Source organism: Poecilia reticulata, chromosome 21, assembly GCF_904066995.2.
Source record: "Poecilia reticulata chromosome 21, P_reticulata-male-v2, whole genome shotgun sequence".
Lineage (NCBI taxonomy): Eukaryota > Metazoa > Chordata > Actinopteri > Cyprinodontiformes > Poeciliidae > Poecilia > Poecilia reticulata.
In genome coordinates, this window is record NC_088850.1 from 13,154,016 (window position 1) to 13,171,838 (window position 17,823).

The window sequence follows — 17,823 nt, forward strand, 5'->3', positions numbered from 1 at the left end:
CGCTGTAGTTTCTGAACATTCAATAAACGACAAACTTGGACTCATTACCTCGTTCTTTGTGAGTAACGTCATTCACAACAACCATCAAACACGGTAAATATGCTTCATTAAGTATTTAACAAACAGATGTCTTCTACCGCGATAATTGTGTGAAATTAAATGAATTGTCCAATATAAAAAAAAATAGGTTGGTGCTGTCGAGCTCAGAGTTTGAGAGACTTTTCCTTTATCAAACAAAAACTTTTTTTTGCCTCTTATTTAGTGGAAATATTGATGTTGAGATTTTCTCCAAAATGATAACCTTTTTCAACCTTTATAGCACCACTGTTGAAAATGAGAAGCTGACATTCACAAATGACATTGAAATAAAATCCAGTCCAACATCTGATTTGAGGTGATTCTCTGGAACCTGTTGGAGGAAAAATATCCCAACTTCAGAAGATGAGCTTTTAACCTAACAGAGCTCTGTGGTTCCTCCCTTCAGTATGAGAGTCAGGGTGAGGAGGCTCCATGTTAGGAAGAGAAGTGGAAGCTGCAGGATCTTCAGAACAAACAGATCATGATTCTACTGATTATCCCTCTGTCTGGACACAGGATCAATACAACCAATTTAAAAGCTAAAATAAATGGTTATATGCCAGACATGGGAAAACTGGGATGGACTCCATTCCATGATGTTCAGAATTTAGGTCTCTTGACATCTCAAGGTGTCAACATTGCAGCCAGTGGGCTGAAGGAATACAGCTTTATTTTGTAGCAATTCAAGAGCTCCCAGCTTTTATCGCTTCACAAAAAAATTAATCGGCACAGAAACTCCAAAGCACACAAATGTGGCTCTGACAGGTTATTTCTGACTGGGAACGGTGCATTGACTGAGGAACTTGACTTTTTTCAGGTTATTTTTTTTTTGTCACGTTTCGCTGTCACAACATGGCAACAGTTTTAATAAATATGTAAATAATATATACACATCGTTTATAAAAAAGTTACAAACTGTGGCAATTAACCACCATTTAACCACTCACATGGAGAGTAGAGTTTTCAACATTAGAATTTTTATTTTGAAAATAAAATATACCCCTTGCCTCAGATGTGTCTCTTCAGACATGCAGATTGTATTATTGAGATTATTTAGCCCATAAAAGCTGAAACAAGTTATAGTTGTGATGAGCAAAACAGACACATTCGATTGTGTGAGCAAATGCTACGCTTCATGCAAAACAAAGACAACAACACAGACAATTAGCTCGATGTTTTACATCCAACGATGCGTATTCCAGGTATTTATTTCAAACTCCTCATTTAAGGCATTAATGACGTCGTAAAAACAGAAACGGCCCACCTGCGGGAAATATAAATCCGTGGGCTCATTGTGACATGTCGGCTTTGCAACCTGGAAAATGTCTCCCTTGCATAAAATAGTCATTCACAAACACTTAACATTAAATCACAGTTCTTATTTTCCAAACATGGCAGCTAAATGACACGGCACAGTCAAAGAAAAAAAAAAAAAGAAAATGCACGTCTGAGATGTGCATTACAGCCACATTGGAGAAATAAAACTATCACGTGTTCACATGCTTTCTATTTGATTAATCTCTTTTCAGGTTGAAAGAAAATAGAAATCTCACAGTAAATAGCAAATTAAAGCAGAGGTCTTCCGTTGAAAGACTGTCGTCAATGACATGTGTTGCTAAGCTGTAAAAAAATTACTGATATGTTAGGAGAAGAAATGAACCTGAAATATTGCAAATAAAACTAATCTCTAGGCTGCATGTAAAGTATTTAAATCAATGCTTCACCTGGCAATACACTGTGCTTTTTATCGGTTATATATATGCTAGTGGTTGTCTCCCCTTCTCTGGATTTTTTTATTTTATTTATATTTTTTTACTTTTTGGTAGGCTCCACCACATAGATATCTCTAAGTGGTCTCTATGGAGCCGGTTGAGGCGGCTTGGTGATCTGGTTAGCATGCTTTCTCGAAGATAATGAACTATTTCACAGGGAAACCATTGGATAAAATAAGAACATATCAATCTGGATGTGAGATCAATTATTGCCTGCAGCACAACTGTAGTCTGTCTTTTTTCTGCTTATTGGCTCCGTGTCGATGCTAATGACCCGGTTTCACCGCTGAGCTCTGCAAACAATGAGTAAAATCTAAACGGTGCGGAGCGCCGAAACTATACCGTCGAAAGTGACTGCAAGTGAGCACGAAAGGAAGAGCAGGAGAATATAATACCAGAAAGCAGCGTGTGGACGATTTAAAGCAAAAACGGAAAGCGTCTGAAATGAATGAAAGAAGTACGCCGAGTATTGTGTGAACAAACTCTGATCGATTCCACAATTAGCTATACACGTTTTAAGTCTTTAATTTATTGCTTTAATTTTGTTTCAAGTTGGCACTTTTTCATCAGCAGTAACAAAAAAAAAAATCGATATAAACGACACCGAGCGATAAAGTTTTTTTTGTTTTATATATTTATATATATATAGGAGGAAATGCCCTGTTACAACAATCCTAAAGGCTGGAATCTGAAATGTGCGCACCTAAAGTAACAGAACAGCAAGTCTAACTTTATTTATTCGAGAGCTAATCTACTTATACTCAGAGGAACACGGAGCTCTATAGATGTCAGAATTATTGAGCTTCAATAAGCACGGGATAAAAATTGTTCGTAGTAGATTTAGACCAATGACTGGAAGCCGAAGACGCCCCATCAACATGCTCCACATGCATTTATGGTGCTAAATTAAGTCTTAACACATTTCTTTCCTTTTACAGACGAAGCATAGGAGATTTTGGCAGAAAGAAGAAAAAAAAATGAAGTAAATAAAAGTAGCCTATTTGAGTGAGGGCAGCATTGTTTAAATTACTGGCACATTCATAAAGACAAACACAATATCTGTACTATTAAATAGCACTTTGATAGCATTACATACGGCAATTTGAAGGCATATCACCAACGGAGATTGAACTTGAGTAAAACAAAAAAAACACAAAAAAAACAAAAGAAAAAGCACAATAAAGTCGTCTCCAGAACCCATCTGCTTAAAAGCCGCATTGTCCGGTTCTGAGTCAGTACAAAATTGTCACACTTGAGAGTAAAAATGTCATTTAGAAGGAAAGAACCAAACTGACTCAGTACCAATTTGATTTCATTTGCGTTTAAAATGAACCAAAAATAACTAACTTGTGCATTAAAAATGTTTTAATGACTTGTCAGGGCAGCTCGAGCAGATAAAGGGAAGGAGTCCCACAAAGAAGGCAATATTTTATCGTGTCATCGTTCAAATGACAACATGCGTGTAGCGTGAGGGTGAAATATCCGTATCTGATTACACAGTGAGACAGAGGACTTCCAAAGAGTTCCCTTTTCTACCCTGACACGAAAGAAAAAAAAACAGTGTAGAAAATAAACACTCAAACCAAAAAGGCATCAAAAAAATTTTAAAAAACGAATTCCTATCTCTGCCAGATTCCACTTACTGAACAATTAGCAGCCATGGAAGAAATCCGACGCGACTCTGAGAGATAGACGCACGTTAAAACCATAAAAAGGCTCAGTGGAAACAATCAAAACAAGTTGCTGGTAGCTTAGTTTTGCTGCGTTAGGAATTATGCAACCTTAAGTTTGCAGCTTGAGTGTACAGCCAGCCCCCGCCTCCCGCGGCATGTACTGCATATCGGCTCCGACTTCTTTTCTGTGAGTCTGAATGCCGCCTCCCATCACTTTCCTCCTGTCCTCCTCCACGTCGGTGCCGATCATGGGAACTTTCACCCAGCCGTCAGTGGCCACGCCGTGTTTTTTCTGGTGTCTTTTGTAGTTGTCCCAGTGGCCGGTGGTGTAGCCACACTCCTGACACTTGTACGGCTTCTCGCCGGTGTGCCGCAGCATGTGCCGCTTCAGGTTCATGCTCTGGTTGCAGCTGTAGCTGCACATGGGGCACTGGAAGGGCTTGGCGCCCGAGTGGACGCGCTGGTGCCGCTTGAGGTTGGCCAGGTTCCCACAGGCGTAGTCGCACAGATGGCACTTGTAGGGCTTTTCTCCCGTGTGCACCCTGTGGTGGCGCTTGAGGTTGTCGAAGTGCGCCGAGGCGTAGTCGCACTGGGGGCACTTGTACGGCTTCTCGCCGCTGTGAGTCTTCATGTGGCGCGCCAAGTGGTTGGGGTAGTGGGTGAGGAAGGGGCAGGCGGCGCAGGTGTAGACCTTGTCACTGCGCTCACCGGGGCTGTTCGGAGACGACGAGGAGTCCTTGGTCAGCATTTCAAGGGTACACTTGGCACAAATCTGGGCTGAGGTGCCGTCCTCGTCCTCCAGGACGATCCCGCATAGCCGGCAGGTAAAAGGGAAAAGTGGAGTCGGGAGCGCTGCGCCTTCCGCCACGGCCCCTCGAGTAGTCCTGCTGCTACCGCTGCCGGTCATCTCCATCAGAGAGGGAGGCTGGTGGCCAGGAGCTGGGTTGGAGGCAGGGATGGGGGGAGGAACTGCTCCCTTCAAGTTATCAAAGACCGACAGGTAGTCACTGTTCTGGGCCCCCAAACTCAGGTTAGAGGTTGGCCTTGCAACCTCAGAGACTTTGGGGACAAAAAAAAAAACGTTACAGAGTGAGTTATTAAGTCATATGAAATATATTTCAAGACAGTTATAGTAACAATTGAAAGTGCCTTGCAAAACATTTATATCCATTTAAAGCTGCATTATTTAACTTTTATAAAAAAAAAAGTTTTCTACATTTTTAAAACTGACAGTATAACATGAGAAAGGTAATCTGTGAAATATATATATATATATATATATATATATATATATTTTTTTTTTTTTTAAGTCAAGCTTCTCTGGCTCCTCCTGGTGGTCCATTTACAGAAACACACCGGTTCCAGTCAGAAACAGCCAATCAGAGCCAGAAGCTCTACAGCTCCTCCCCCACATTAGAGCCTGCTGTTAACTAGCTAGCATGGCCGCTGATGACAGCGAGTAAACATTAATCTTTAACATCCTGTAACATTAAGTTGTTTCTGCGCGTACACACGGTTGACTGACAGCATTAAGATGCTTCATTCTGGCTCTGATTGGTTGCTTCTGACCAAGCGGTGTATTGCTACAGATTGCAGTAGGACCACGGGGTGAAGGCATAGGAGTTTGATTTTTTTCATCCAATCAGATCAGATACGGTAGCAGTTTTAACGAACTTGAAAAAAAAACATATTTTCATAAAAGTTAATTACAATTATGTTACAATCAACTTCAATTAAGTTGATTTTTTTGTGTTGTCCAATAGTTAAAATTACAGGAAGTCTTACCTGAAGCACCAGACACTTCCTCATTGGGTCTTTGCTCACTCCCAGGTCTCTTCAGGCTGTTGTGGCCACACACAGGTTGAGGTGGGGCGTCCTGTCCCACCCCTGCAGAGTGCATCTGGGGCAAATTAGGAACATGCATGCGCTGGTGCCTCTTGAGGTTTCCAAGGGAACTGCAGGCGAAAGCGCACATCTCACATTTGTAGGGTTTTTCCCCAGTGTGGATGCGCAAGTGTCTCTGCAGGTTCACCAGCTGGGCTGAGGCGTAAGTGCACAGAGGGCAGTTGAAGGGCTTCTCCCCGTTGTGCGTCTTCATGTGGCGCTTCACGTGGTTGGCATAGCGAGAGGAGAAGCCACAGCGGTCGCACGAGTACTGCTTGAGCTGTCTGTCCTCGGCGGACAGTTCTTCCTCGTCACCCACCCTGTTCCCCAAGCCCTCGCAATCAGGCTGGGAATTCGCACGAATCTGCAAACCGGAGCGAATCCCGCCGCCGCTCCCGAAAGGAGAGCAGAAGTCTGAGCTTTTCGCCTCCCTGGAGGCTTTGCAACACCTAAGGCAGTAAGGCCCAACCAGGTCCATGCCCGGGCCGAGAGGTTCGTCGCGGAGCTGTCCGCAGCCCCTACAGGACAGGTAAGGAGGAAACATTGGCTCGGATTGAGTCCCTCGGCTCTGGCATTCCCTCCTGTTGTCGGCTGTGCTGCGCGAGTTGTCCGTTTCACTTTCCATACTGAGCTGGTTGTAGGAAGAGCTCTCCTCATCACCCAGAGGACACACGGAGAAACCGATCTCAGCAGCTACTTCTATAAAACAAAAAAACAAACACATTTCATCCTGAAGGCCCACAAAGTGAAAACAACTCTTACAAATGTGCACAGCTTAAAAAAAACAAACAAACAATCAAATCAGATATGGTAGCAGTTTTAACAAACTTGCAAAAAACATATTTTTATGTTGAAGTTTGAAATGAACAAACAATGCAGTTAAAGTCCCTTTTTTTTTTTTTTTATTCCATTTACATTCTTTATTAATAAAGTATTTTCTATGGGTCACTGCTGTTTGCATAAGTGCTCCATAAAAGTGGCTCCCAGTTCAACCGACAAAACAAAACTACATTTGTTATGATTCTATCTACCGTATCCTAAGGAAGTGTTTATACACTTTGAATTTCTCCTATTGAGCCGTAAACTTCTGCTGTTTTTTACTGAGATTTTCTGTGATCGATCAACACAAGGTGGCACACAATTCAAAAGAAGGTTTTAATTTTTACCCCCAACAAATATTAACCTAGATAGAGTGCAACGTTTTTAATCAATTTGCTTTGATACACTAAAAATAAAATTCCTTTTCCCACAGGTACAACAAGAACACTTTCTGTCACTTTACGGCTCGTGGAAAACTACAAACATGACTACGTCTTAATTTCTTTCAACCTCTGCTGACTTCTTACTTCTCTTCTTTAAAGGTCTGTGGAATGTTAATGGAGGTTAACAGTTGGTCTTTCAACACATGAGCTGCAAATCGCTGCAGTTCCCCCGGTGACAGCCCAGTCCTTCTGGCTGCTTCTCCTGCTAAAGCTGGGTGTGCAGTTCTACCACAACGACTCTTTAAGCAAACTTGGATGATATGAGTTATGAGATTTAATTTCCCCTTGGGATGAAATGTTTTTGGATTTGAATGTCTTAATTGAAAAGCTCCATTAATACCAAAAATAAATTACTTGTTTACCAATTGTTTGCACTGAACTTCTACAGGGCTAGCAGAGTAAAGGGGGCAAACACAAGGCAAACCAAAAATTTTCAGATTTTTAATTTTAGATCATTTTGAAAAGCGTTGCTCCTTTTTCTCTCCACTTCACAATTATGCAGTATTTTTTGTTGGTCTATTATTTAAAGCCCCAGTATATTACATACATACATTTATGGTTCTAACATGACAAAAGTAGGAAAAATCTAATGAACAGGAATACTCTTAGTAATCAGACGGTGCATTAACCAAACACTGTGGATGCATAGAGTGAAACGAGCCAGCTCTTCCTTTTCCACTACGTTACGGTGAGCGTTCAATATGTTCATGTCACTTCAACCGTTTTACGACTTAGCTATGATCATTCCTATGCACATGTTCAAACAAGCTCAGCACAAATTAAAACCTGAGCACAGAATTCATTTCAAACTTCAGTGTGCACAGTGGAGGCATTCAGGGCGGGGTTGGCACTGTGCCACACACAGCTACACAGACAATGTTGAGTTTAGAAAACAGATTTTAAAAAAACATTAAAGAGAAGAGGTGGAAAAGTAAATGTAAAGACATTTTTTAACATTAAAAACTCACTCCCTTAAGTGATAACTTATAGCAAAGAAAAAAAACAAAAACTTTCAGGCAGACAAAGCCTCACTTCACAGCAAAATCCTTTTAGTGAATGAAATGATACTCACAGACTAAGCCGAGTGTATTTTTAGAGGTAGGAAAATCTATTTCTCCCAGACGGTGGAGCAAAAAGATTCAATGCTTTGACATGCCGAGCTCTCGAGGGCCGAACGAGCAGGACCGAGACCACCTTCCTCTCCAGATGCTGAAGCACAAAGTGAGGAAGGGGAGATCTGGAGCCAGCCTTTTATCCCGGCCCATGGAAACCCCTCATGGATGATTACCAGGCCTAATGATAATGATGATGACTGCAATGGTGAGGCTGCTGGCTGCTTCTGATGATGATGATGATAATGATGATGAGGGCAGAAGATGATGATGATGATGAGGGCAGAAGATGATGATGATGATGATGATGATGATGATGATGATGATGATGATGATGGGGAAACGATAATGGAGGTAGAGTAGCGTGAGCAGAGGCAGCACATGATGAATAAATGCCTTCTTATGATGATGTCCTTGATGGTAATGGTCCCGTCTTTATGACCCTTATATAACGTTCGCGTCTCAGCTCCTTCTTTCGCTTTCTCGTTTTTCAGTTCACTCGGTCTGACAAACAACCACACAGCGAAATGTGTGCTGCCTGTTACACACCATCGCCAGAAACTGCAGCGATGTAGGTGGAAAGAATAAAAAAATTGAAAAAAAAAAACAAAACAAAAAACAAAAAAAAACAACCAGACTAACAAATTAATAAAAACACTGAGGTCGTGTGTCTTCCTTTCGGCTTGTGAGACGAGACAAAACAAAATCCGAAGTTCAAGAGAACAAAAAGTGGAAAGGCTTTGAAAGAAATCCGTGACCCGCCGTCTTTTGTTCTTACAACTGGGTTTCAAACCACAAAAGATTAAAGTAACACTTCATATTAGAGATGTGCCGATCAGGTTTTTTCCTGCCGATTCCGATCACCCATGAGGGCCGATCACCGATACCGATCACCGATACCGATCACAAAATAATAATTTTTTTTTGTTAATCATAAGCACTACCGGTTACATTATGTAGAAAAAGGAACCATGAATTCACCTTAATTTAGACAAAAACTTGTTTTTAATAACTTTCCAAGAAAAAAACAAAACAGGCATTGTGCAAATAGTACTGCTATCAGTAAAACTATCTTTAACAGACTGATAACATATGAAGGCTATGAAGAGGCTAAATAATGCAAAGAGCCAAAATAAAACCTCTCAACATTGCCAAAAAATTCAAGTATAAAACTTAACATTCAAAGGCAAAAACCGGTTCCATTACAATAAACAATCCAGAGTTACTGAATGAAAACTTCCTGATAGCATGGCGGCTAGCTGATTACTGCTAGTTCTGAGCGGCTGTTTCTGACTGAGCAGAGTAATTATGCAAAGCAGGGAGGAGATCAATTATTTTTTCAGAGATTATCCGTCTCATGTTTAGGACAGCGAAAGTTTTAATACGTATGTAAAATTTATTTTTTTTAGGTTAGATGCTGCAGCTTTAAGCAGAGGTTCGGTGTGAGAGTCACTACCAGGTGGAGCAGAAGCGGCGCTCCGTCTGTGAAATATTACTACCTGTAGCGCGTAGCAGTGGTTCAACAGCGAGAGCAGAACCAGCGTCTTACATCGCAGCTCGAAGACTTAAATAATTTTGCAGGTTATTTGTTTAGCTTTCTGACCGTCATGCTAATCCGGGTGAGTGTTTGTAGCTGTGCGCTGCTTTACCTGCCATTTGATCCTCCATATGTCTTTTTTACTGCAGTGAGCCTCGATGTAGCCAAACTCTGTCAAGTATGGCATTGTTTTTATGCCATATTAGCTTCGTTGTGTTGATGCATTTTGACCTGCTTCAATTTTCTGCTGCAACACGCAAACTTCCCCATTCACTCAGTGCGTTATAGTTCCACATCGCTTAGGATTTGTTGCTGCGTGTTTGCGCAGTGTGAAGGAAAGAGGAGACCAGCTGCACAGGCAGGCTGCGAAATGAGATGCAGGTGATCGGTTTGTGTGATCGGCAACAAGAGACCGTTATCGGCAATCACCGATCATACACTTTTTCACAGAAATCGGCCAATTATGATCGGTGGCCGATCGATCGGCACACCTCTACTTCATATCACAATATTTTTTCCCCCTGACATTAATAGGATGTATTGATCTCCTTACTAAATTTCGATAAACGTTGGAACTTCTAATTACAAGCCAATTAATTAGTTGTCCAAAGGCTGAGAAATCATTAAAACAAACTTTTTTTCACCTTTCGGAGAAATATGGAATATTTTTTCCCTTTCGGTTATGGAAAGACAGTTTTCTCTTCAGACACAAGAAAACTTTTTAAGAAATGGCAGCTTATCAATTGATTGTTAGCCAATCATTTACCAGTCAACTTAATCAATAACTTTCATCCAATACAACGCATCCAGTTTAATTTTGAACATTATAATTTAAAAAAATTAGCTCTAAATCAGAAGTCATCTTCAGCATCATTAGCAGGTTGTAGCCTATCTCATCATTTTAATACCTCGCATTCAAGTTTTTTATGACTTGTCAGACATCAGATATGAAATTTTGCAACTGGGAATCTAAAACGCAGCAGCTAAAAACTTACAGGAGGTGGAGATGTCTTCAATACCAAATGACTGCAATGGAAAGAGTGAAGCTAAACCAGATTTCCTCTAGAAATATGTCGCGTTTTAATATTTCAAGATAAAGCCTGGACATACAAATATTTGTCTATAGTTGTTTTTTCAAACTTACCAGCACCGTAAAAACAATCAATTCAAACTCGAAATATTCCAGACATTGTCGAAACTCTGGTTTTATGTTTAAATACGACATAAAACCAGACTCAGATTTACTGTGTTTTTCACCAGTTTGTGAATTTAAAAACATTGACACAAACTCAGTTTCTAAAAATAAAGAAAGAAAAAACCCACAAACCTGCAAACTTTTCCAAGCCTAGAATTCTGTCGTGATCTGCATCACCAAACACAAGGTCTTGTTCTAGAAGGAAGTCTGTGTCTAAGGGAAGGTTTCCAGGAGCGTCAGCAGCTACACCATCTTCAGAATCCACTGTGGTCAGAAAAAAAAAAATTAAATAAATAAATCATACATTTAATGGTTCGAAATATTTGAAACAGTCCACATAAAGCCTTTGGCGTTTTCTCCAAAGACACTAAGGTAAACAAAAACTGTTAACAGCGGCCGAATGTTGCTCTTTTATCGTAACTACACCAGATGACACCTTAAAATTTTACTTTATAAAGATTTCATTAAAGTTTCATGAAGTAAAACTGACTCTTCCATACAAATGACACCTCTAATTTAAGTCAACAAAATTACTGGCAATTACATACTGTAAAATACTAGTAAAATTGTAATGTTTTGAAGAAATTTTCCATTTTTACTTTACTTTTTTTTTTAAGTTGATGAGAAACGTTTAAATAATCTGTGATTTTCTTTTCCCCTCCGAAGGGTCTAAATGTGACATGTTACACTGAATTCTGTTTGCCACTCTTCAAAATAGGAAAGAGAAGAGACGACTCTCTTTCAAGAAAGGCAGATGAGTGTTAAATCTTCTCACGACAAGAAATGGTTTCATTTGCCCATTTCTTCCTGGAGAAAAAGCGTATTTTTAACCATCCAAAATGTAAATATTTGTAATTTGCTAAATGCTACTGAGACTTAGATGAGACTAAAGCTTGGGACACACTACATGACTTTCAGTCTTTACAGATTTTGGAAAGACTGACGTCACGCTACCAGACTTTTGCAACTGAAAAACTTAACTAAACCTGTAGAGGGATTAGACTATGAGATTTATCAAAACAACTAAAGCCAGGTAAACACATCAAATTTCCAAGGTTCAACAGTAAAACAGATCCATAGGTGGGGCTAAAAGAAGATACTTTCAAAATTTGTACAGGCTGTATTTCTGCGCCGACTCCCCTGCTTCTGGGCCGATTTCTTTTCGAAAGGTCCTGAGAGCATTGGTGTGCATTTGCCTCTGCCAGGAAATCAAAGAACAGTTTTCAATGGACCTTTCAGCAAGATAATGATCCAGAAAACTCCCCAAACTAAACAGAAACGGTTCACTGGACATAAAAAGTAAGTCCCCTGCACTAAATCCAATGGCAAACTTTTGGGTGAGCTGAAGAAAAGGGAGCACAAGAAATGACCAGGGAGTTGGGATTAACTGCAAATATTGTTTTTACTTTACAAAATCACGTATGGGAATACCAAGTTCTCTCCTAATGGTAAAAACGCAGTACAAAGAGTATGAAGACTACACAAAAGTCCTTAATCTAAAAAAAAAAAAACCTCATTATGTCAGAGTCACCGTTTATGAAGAATGTATCAAATACATCGGGTACATCTTCAAAATATAGCTTTATAGTCATATTTTAATTTCACATCAAACTGCAAAAATGATAAAACACAGAATGAAAACAGAAAAATCTTACATCTTCTAAAATCCTTCCTGAAGTCGGTTTTAAATAAGTTTGCGAACAGCCCAGCGGTAACTGAACAGCTGATCTTCGAGTCAATTTGATGTGAAGACATGGACCGAGAACAGAAACCGCTTCAAATGATGGTTCTGTTGTTCAGGACTTATGTAAAAACAACAATAACAGTCAACTTTAAGAAGATCCATAGAGCACCTACACTTGACTGGCTGTGGATTCTGCTGTTTTTTTCTTGGCATCTTCCGGTCAGCCTCTCTCTTCTGTCCAGCGTCTTCTTCCAGACTTCCACAACCATCAGCTCATTGTCATCTGTTCGGATAAAATATTTTGAAAGTATCCAATTCCCCCAATCAGCCACATCATTGTGCGCATGCACCCAACATCCGAGCTCCTCTCTAAAGGTCCTGTCAGGCACCCACACATTTGCAGCAGGTTTCATAGATGACAGACGCTTGACCGGACTGAAATCTTTAACAATTTAAAGGCCTAGTCAATGTCTTTAATAGGCTTTGAAGGTCAAGCCACTCACAAGCAAACTTAGACTTTTTATTCTGCGTGATCAAATGCTCTCAATTACGCTGCAGTCCTGGAGAGCAGGAAGGCGTGGTGCTTGCATAATTAGCTAACGATTATTACAGTCCAGACAGTCCAGATGTTAATGCACATCTCTTATGCCTGAGATGTGTATTAACACAGCAATAACAATAAGTTTGTGACATACTGTGTAGCCCTACTGGGCAGATTATCCTGACAAACGAGGGAGCTACCAGTAGGGAATATGGTTTTCCTTTAGGGAGTAACAATTTAAGTGAAACGTGGAAAAAAAAACTGTGTCCAGAACTTAAAAAATTCCAAACAACTGTTTTTAAAAATCCTCCAAAACGAGCCAGATTCTTCCGATGTGGTGAGTTCAATAAAAAAAAAAAAAAAAAAACAGATCACAATGGCTGCACACCGCACACATTATTACCCAGAGCTACACAAACAAAAGCCATCTCATGTCTCAAAACCAGTGGTGGGAAGTTCGTTACTGTACTTAAGTACAATTTTCATGTATCTGTACTTTACTTAAGTAGATTTAATAATGGGGACTTTACTTTTACTCCACTACATTTTACAGTAAGTATCTGTACTTTCTACTTCACTACATTTCTACAAAACTGTCGCGTTACTCGTTACATCCAAGTCGCGTTGCTTTTTTTCCGTTAAAATGTGAAGTTCAGGGATTTAAGGTGGCGCCGTAAAATCCGATCAATAACGTGACTTAGTGTCTGTTGTCACCCATCGGCTCCCCCTTTACTCGCACGCGGAGCTCCAGACATGCGCAGTGGTTTCCTCTGAGCGTCAGTAATATAATAGCGCTGCATAAATCATAAGATATGGCGACATGTAAAATCAGCAGCGCTTCGCTTTCACAGATGGTGGGACTTCGTCCAATTTTTAACTTCACTTGGAAGGAAAGCTTAAAGAAAGGTAAGATCTGTGGACGTGATGCTAGCAAAGCTAGCTGTACTGAGACACATGTTGCATCTGCGATGAAAAAAGGTTGCCACTCATGCACTGAATTACTGTGTGGAGGTGTTGACTGAGGTGTTGCATATATGGGACAACGCTGTGACCAAAGTGCAATATAGTAATATGACATTCAGGAACGATCCGATTCTTCTGGACGAATCTTGACCAAGTCCTATAGTGCTGAAGCCTCATTGAGAGCCGTTCTTTGTTCTTGTAATGCTCTGCGTACACTGCAGTAGCTATTTTATTTCATTAAAATATCTTTATATTTAATTGGCGAATAAATAAAACAAGAACGTAAGAACGCAGAGCATGCTCATTGCTCTTTGTTTTCGTCACCTGTCATGGTGGAAGACGTTGCAGCAGGAGGGAGGATGAGAACAGTCACGGGGCTCCTCCTGCTTGGTTACTTCTTGCTTATTGGGCCTTGGACAGTGTTCATAGTTGAGCGTTGTTAATTGCTATGTTTAATGGTGCAGACAATTATTATTTCTGACATTGGCAATATGGGCAACCGCCCAGGGTGTTATTTTTTTAGGGATGGCAGGAGACCTCTGTGTATTGTGGCACAGAGATGAAAGCAAAACAGAATGAAGAAGAGTTTGAATTGTCACTGGTTAAATTTATTTCAGCTCTAAGTATTTAATATCTAGGTGTTTTTATGGGAATGTGGATCTTTCAGATCAATTTGAGAAGCAATTTTGATAGGTGCACTTAATTTTATTGTCATGTAGCGCGGGGTGCTGGTTTTGATTTGGTCTTGGGTTCAGTGGTCCAGACTACAACTCTGCTACGAGGCTCCTTGGTTCCATGTCCTCCTCTGCCAGTTGGATTTCTTCCAAAATAAATGTGTGGCAAAAAAAGTGAAGTTCATGTTATGTTAGGACAGGAGACGAGATGTTTCCATCCCTGAAATTATGATGCATAGAATCACATATCTAAGTCGAAACTATGTTACAGAGTAAACACAACAAAAACATGCTTTATCTGTGGTATTGTTCATTAAAATGGCACATTTCTGATGTATTGAAATTAAATATGATTGGTACACTTAATGATATTAGCGATTAGGTGATGCATTCAGCAAGTACTTTTACTTTTAATACTTAAGTATTTTTAAAAGCCAGGACTTTTTTACTTTTACTTAAGTAAAATGTTAATGTGGTACTTTGACTTTTACTTAAGTACATTTTTGTCTGTGTATTTGTACTTTTACTTAAGTAAATTTTTTGAGTACTTTCTCCACCACTGCTCAAAACTGAATGGGCTGTACTGTACGTACAGTGCCTTCAATAAGTATCCGTACCCCCAAACATTCTCTCATGTTGTCATGATACGACAATCTCTGATTCATCGAAAAGGGATAGACCAACACTTCTAGTTAAGCGCATAACTTAACAAGTTTCAAAGTTTTTTTTCTGTACAAATAAAAATGCCTTTAGAAGTCACTTAATCAGAAAATTAAGTCCAACTATGTATATTTTTTTCTTAGTATAAGCTATTTTTTGAAGGCCTCCACTGTTTGCTTGATAATTTTAGCGAACAAGCAGCGTCATGAAGACAAAGACACACACCAGACAGGTCAAAAAAAAAAAAAAAAAAGAAATGGCACAACTGTAAATCTACCAAGACATAGCAGTCTAATCAAACTGGCACCCGGGTAAGCAGAGCATTAATCTGACAAGAGGCCCATGGTGTCTCTGGAGGAGCTGCAGAGATCTTCAGCTCAAGTCAGAGAGTAGCTGTCTGCAGGACTTTCATGCACTCCACAAATCTGGCCACTTTTCCACCCTTTTGTGGAAAAGTATCAAGATGAAAGTCGAGGGGGTAGGGGGAGAGACAGCAAAAATCTAGAAGGAAGTTTTCTGCTCAGAAAGCCTCCTTGCTGATGTGGCCAGCATGCAAACCACTATGTGCCGAAGAAAACTCACACTGCATATACGACCATGAGCACAACGTCCCTTACTGCGAGATACGGTGGGAGCAACGTCATGCTGTGGACATAAATATCTTTAGGAATGGGGCTCTGGGGGAGGGGAGGGGGGTGGAGGGGAGCAAAGCTGATGTGAAGATATATGGAATTGAACAGAGAGATTCTGGAAGAAAACCTGCTTAAGACTTCAGATCGGGGAAGAGGATTAGCTTCCACCAGGCAGGAATGAGGAACTATCACACAGTTCATCATGATATTTAAGGGAACAACAATAAAGTCTTTAAGGTTTCCTGACCTTATAGAAAAAAATGTATATAAATAAATATATTATATATATTCCACTTTTGACTCCGTGAGAGCAGGAATCAAACTATATATTTAAAACTATAATTAAATACAGTCTGCTGTTTTACATGTGGTGAACAAATAAACTGCACTATTACATTTATTTGGTGTCCTGATGTTCCTGATTGTTGATTTTTGTTCTTGCCCCAGCCATACAAGCTATTGTAAGAACTACTTTTTTAATCTTATTTATAATAAATGCTTAAAAAAAATCACAAGATGCTTTCAAGTCCATTTTGCTCATACTACACCCAGTACAACCCAACAATTGCCTCTATAATCTATAATCTGTAACAGTAATTGGTCATTTCACATTGCCCTTTAATGGATGGATAGATTTGCATTTACATTGGAACCTGAGAAAATAAAGTTTTGTTTTTTTTAAAATTCATCTCAGGACCATTAATTTATAAACTTCACCAACTAAAACTGACTTGGAGTTCCGTTTTTAAAACGTAAACAAAGTGATATTTCTAGCCATAAGAATGACCTCAACGGAACAATTTTGACTTTATAATATATAAATATATATGTGTATGTCGAGAACAATAAACATCATCGTCTTTCTTGCCTGGTCTCAAGAATCTCGGATCAGTGCAATTTAATGATCACATAGTCTAAATTTGGGAAGGCAATTTAATATCAGAGTAGTTTCCCCCCCCCCCCGTAGTTTGTGTTACCACGTTACAATGAACAAAGCTAAAACATAACAGCTGAAAAAAGGGTATAAACCACCGCAGGGCGCATTCTCATTTCCATGTAGAGCATGTGCAGAGCGTAAACAAAAGCCATTAAGATGCTTCAACAAAAATGGCTAACAGATTCGCTCTGGAATTGTAATACAGCATGAACAAATCTTGTACTAGGCAGTAAAACAAAGCTGAAATGCCTTTATTTACTGCAGGACACAATTGCACAATGCAAACATGAAAAAATGTCAGCAACGTTTCAGTGTCCGCTGTTAAGCAGTCCAATGAGAAGCTAAAATTAAAAGTGTCCTCGTTGTTGTGCAGTAATGAGTAACAAGAACCATCTTTAGTGAATATTTCAGCAGCAGAAACACATAGTTAGCCAAATAGCTAATGTCAACTTCACTGGTTAGCTATCAAGCTAACTTACCTAGATACCGTAAATATTCCAGTCGAGGGGAAAGGTTTTTATCTGCGGTAAATTGTTCATTAGACGAGAAGAATATTTCCTCAAACACCCGACATCTGTAGATCCGCCATGTCTTCATGGGCTGCGGTGACAAAGAAAGGCAATTAATGGTATTTTTCATAACTTAATTGATTTTCTGACTCGCCTGTAAGCCAACGGTAACAACAACTACGACAGTACTTCCGGGTTTTGCCTTTCAGAGTAAAAGCAAGTCAGCTTTCTTTTACTCAACACTAACTTTCTGGTACTTTGTATTTTAGATGCTGTTTAAATGCTTTGGTGGTGATTTCCCTCGGTATATTTGGGGGAAACGGTAGAAAACTATTATCCTAATTTGCCCAAAACTTACCTATATATATATATATATATATATATATATATATATACCACGTTACAATGAACAAAGCTAAAACATAACAGCTGAAAAAAGGGTATATATATATATATATATATATATATATATATATATATATATATATATATATATATATATATATATATATATATATATATATATATATATATATATTGGAGAAATACCAGGGCCTCAGGGAGGAACTGGAAAAGACCTGGAAGGTGAAGACCACAGTGGTGCCTGTGGTCATTGGGGCCCTCGGGGCAGTCACCCCCAAACTGGAGCAGTGGCTTAAACAGATCCCAGGAACAACATCAGACATCTCAGTCCAGAAATGTGCAGTTCT

General features: G+C 39.6%; 1 protein-coding gene across 2 annotated transcripts; it reads right to left on the reverse strand.

Annotated features, from left to right (window-relative positions):
• Positions 1–1,247: 1,247 nt before the first annotated feature.
• znf513a (zinc finger protein 513a) lies at positions 1,248–17,322 on the reverse strand. Of its 2 annotated transcripts, XM_008397906.2 has the most exons (5): positions 17,084–17,206; positions 12,371–12,480; positions 10,646–10,777; positions 5,309–6,106; positions 1,248–4,582 (listed from the first exon to the last, which is right to left on the reverse strand). In XM_008397906.2, the coding sequence occupies exons 2-5, from the start codon at positions 12,408–12,410 to the stop codon at positions 3,633–3,635; spliced, it is 1,920 nt and encodes a 639-aa protein (XP_008396128.1). In that variant the 5' UTR covers positions 12,411–12,480; positions 17,084–17,206; the 3' UTR covers positions 1,248–3,632. The 2 variants fall into 2 exon arrangements, with proteins under 2 accessions (XP_008396128.1, XP_008396125.1); XM_008397903.3 differs by lacking the exon at positions 12,371–12,480 and having other exon boundaries at positions 17,084–17,322.
• Between the last annotated feature and the right edge of the window lie 501 nt (positions 17,323–17,823).